This window comes from Gekko japonicus, unplaced genomic scaffold, assembly GCF_001447785.1.
Source record: "Gekko japonicus isolate JY-2015 unplaced genomic scaffold, Gekko_japonicus_V1.1 scaffold315, whole genome shotgun sequence".
NCBI lineage: Eukaryota > Metazoa > Chordata > Lepidosauria > Squamata > Gekkonidae > Gekko > Gekko japonicus.
Window position 1 is genome coordinate 571,017 of NW_015160844.1, and position 3,690 is coordinate 574,706.

Here is a 3,690-nt window from a genome sequence, read left to right on the forward strand (position 1 = left end):
CCACCCACCCCCACACTACTGCTTAGAGTTGGGGACCTTCCAGAACAGAAAAAAGGGGGGAATGGCACAAATAATCTTTTCTTCCTGTTGTTAAATCTAGTGAGCGCTCTGAATCTGCTTGCATAAGAAGGAAGAAAACAATTCTTGTCAAGACTTGCCGCTTCTTCCATGCATTTCTAGAATATGCCCAGGCCCTCAGCAGCAGCTTTTCCAGAGGCGGGAGTGGGGAGAGGCACTAAAAATCCATTCTGTGAACACATCCCATTCAAAGAAGCACTGTGTCCATTCATGTTGAGCAAGGCAACACTCGGTATCCTTAAAGTTGCTTCAATAGATTACAATACATGAAGAGACAGTACTTTGAAACTGACTGCAAAATGCAAATACATACATGTCCCAGATTTTATTCCATTTCAATAACAGAGTTTAGTAAAGGACATGTTAGTATTTAAAAATTTATAAGCTAATAAGTGCATACAACACAATGGCTGTGGTCACACACTCTAAATAATCCACTTTCAAACCACTTTCAGTGCACTTTCCAACTGGATTTTACTGTGTGAACTGGCAAAATCCAGTTGGAAAGTGCATCGAAAGTGAATTGAAAGTGGATTATTTAGTGTGTGTGACCGCAGCCAATGTCTGCCTATTTAGGACTCATTACTTGGCACCTGATCAAGTGCTCTCTAGTCTATGAAAGCTTATGCTGGAATTAGATCTTGTAAAACTTTAAGGTGCCACTGGACTCCTGTTTATTTTTGTTGTAAGACTAACATGGCTACCCCTCTGGAATAAAACGAAGCTAAACCAAAGCTAAAAATGAATAGAATGAAGAATTAAACATGATTAATCTTTTTGCACTTTTATCTTACAGGTGCTGCTACCACATCATCAAGCTCTTCCTCACCTTCCTCAAGTTCCATAACAGCAGCTGTTATGTTAAGTTTAGCAGATCCACCCATGTCCAGTTCATCACAAAATGGAATGTCAGTTGAGTGCAGGTGACAGCAAGACTTGCCTAAGCACTTTGCACTTAATGGCTGCTGAGAGCCACTTTTTATACTGCACAGTGGCACAAACTTCAGACAAGCACTATTTTGTATTTAAAAATTTCTTGACAAGCTAACTTTGCACTTAAGTGCACTTTTTAAGAAGAAAAAGTACAACAAACTGCTTTTCCTCAAGCAATAATTGTTTCCAACTTGTCTGGGAATTGTATGTTGACTGAGTTGAAGGCCTTCCACTGTGGCAAAGGGAGGCGGTTCACTGCCTGTAGAATCAATACAGTAAGCATACAGTTGTTGGATAGGCCTAATTGATGTGTTAAAATGACTTACTGTTCACATAGTCCCTGGTATTTTGTTGAAGCTGGAGCATTTGGTATTTTTCCATTATTTAGGAAAAATAAACCTATTTTCATTTTTACAACTGTTTTTTTTTTATCTAAGTCACCTTACAGTGGCTATAACTGTATAAGTCAAGCACATGTAATTTAATTCCAAATCTGCCGTTAATAGGATTTTTTTCATCAGACCTGATAACCAAATATAAGGATTCTGTTTAAAATGCTGACTAATGTTTACAGGTTTGAATTAGGCTAAATAGGTTACTGTGGGTTTTAATAACCCACGAATTGGAATGAAACTACTGTACTTTGCCATTTTTCTATGAATCAGTATTTTTTTTAATTTTGATAAAAATACATTGTGAAAAAGGAAGAAAATGGCTAACAAAATGTATTAAATCTTAATGTATAAAGATTGTATTTAGCCAGTTTAAAGTGTATATTTATTCATAATGAATTATAACACTTATATTTTTGTGTTTTCTTGTAAAAGTTTCTTTTCTGTTAAAGCAACAAATGTTTCATTTGTAATGCTTATTTTATTATGAGCTACAACTGAGAGGTCTTCAAGAAGAAGTAAACTGCAGTAATACAATTCATGGTTGCTGAGAAGAACATTGCCACAAAGGGATAGTTGTTTATAATATAAATAACTGAGTGGTAGATATGACTTGGTTTTTTTTTTAATGCCTTGTACAAAATCCAAAATCAACTCAACTGTTTCCACTTCTATTGATTTTATGTTGTATGAAACCCAAGCCCTCTCTTGTTTGGCACTTGTATTTAATTACACACCTTTGTAAGACATTTGTATATGGCGAAAGTGTTCATTCAAGCTATTTAATACCTGGCACTGTTAATACACAGTACTTTATTGTACATATTGTTTTACTGTTTTAATTGTAGTTCTGTGTACTTCTTTTGGCTGGGGCTTATGGAGGCAGGCATGTTTTTTCTTTTTTCTGGCAATACAACATGTAAGAATTTCAAACCTTCTGTTGGTAGATGCTAGAGTGTCAGAATCTTTACATTCGACTTTTCTAAGAAAAGCATTTTCGGTCTTAGTAGTGTGTGCTTAAGGTAACTGATTTTATTGAAAATGGTTTCAAGCTATTCAGATATGTACAGGACTGTAAAAACATTGTTGACAAACATTGAAGGAAAGGCATATTAGAGAGAAGCTATAAAATATATATTAGGTTCTGCAGACAATGGAATTATGTAATATATTGTACAAATGTAAGCAAAGGCCTCTGAAATAAAATGCCATAGTTTGTGAATACTGGATTTCATTTCTAACACTGTGATTAAGACATTTAGGAAGTGCCAGAGTAGCTAATGTAATGTTATAACAGCAAGTGTTACATTTGGACAAATTGCCATATAAATATACCTCCTGAACCCGTCAATTCATTCTAAGCATATATTAGTCTCATTGGGCTCAAAAAGGATGTTCCACAAATATGGACCTGGCTTACTAGTCCACCTCTGTTTCCCATCTCTACCCCGCAAGTCCTCTGGCATGGAAACAGGGCTCCAGAAGAGAGGCAGGGATTTCTCTCACGTTGCAGTTTGGGAAAGAAATAAAAGGAATCTATATATCTAATTCCAACAGGGGGCAGGTTGTGCAGATACGTATTTCCACCAACAGGAAGCTCACTCTCCCCCAACAGCTTTTTCTACATACAGTAGACTTCCTGTGTCTGCAGAAAAATCCAAGAAGTAAAAAAATCCCTTCAGGGAGGATTGATTTTCCCCCAATACCTTTTGAAATGGCCTCTGCAGGGATCTAACGCCGGTGGGGGAGCATCTTCTGGCTCCGGAAGCTGGCCAGGGATGCGCGCGCCGCCGGAGTGTCACCGGAAGTGACGCACGGCGTAGCACGTTGGGCCGTGGTCAAGATCATCCGGGGGGAACCATATGGTTCCCCCCCGACGATCTGGGCCACGCCCCAAACGTGCTCTACGTCATGCGTTACCTCTGGTGATGCAGCTTTGGGGGGCGGGGTTTCCCCCGGGGCTGATTTCTGTCGCATCGGAAATCGGCCCTCCAAAGCGGGGGATTCCCCGCCCCCCGGGCCGATTTGGCAACCCTAATCCCTAGGCAGCACCCTCTGGGTGACTTGATACCACCTGATTTCCATGACTCGATTAGGCCCAGCTGCTTGCTACTCTTCATCAGCAGCCACCCTATGAAAGCCAGTGTGGTGCATCAGTTAGAGCTTCAAATTAGGGTCTGCGAGACCCAGGTTCAGATCCCCATCTTGCGGTGGAAGCTGACTGGGTGATTTTGGACCAGTCACATACTTTCAGCCTAGCCAACCTCACAGGGTTGTTGTGCAGATA

At 39.8% G+C, this 3,690-nt stretch overlaps 1 protein-coding gene across 2 annotated transcripts in view; it reads left to right on the forward strand.

The window, feature by feature from the left end:
* The window catches only part of ARID4B (AT-rich interaction domain 4B), a 131,423-nt gene extending 129,920 nt beyond the window's left edge, over nucleotides 1–1,503 (forward strand). For both annotated transcript variants that reach the window (XM_015419979.1, XM_015419987.1), the window contains one exon: nucleotides 875–1,503. In XM_015419979.1, the coding sequence (XP_015275465.1) occupies nucleotides 875–1,005 (131 nt within the window). In that variant the 3' untranslated portion in view covers nucleotides 1,006–1,503. The remainder of the gene's footprint in view (nucleotides 1–874) is intronic.
* Nucleotides 1,504–3,690: the final 2,187 nt, after the last annotated feature.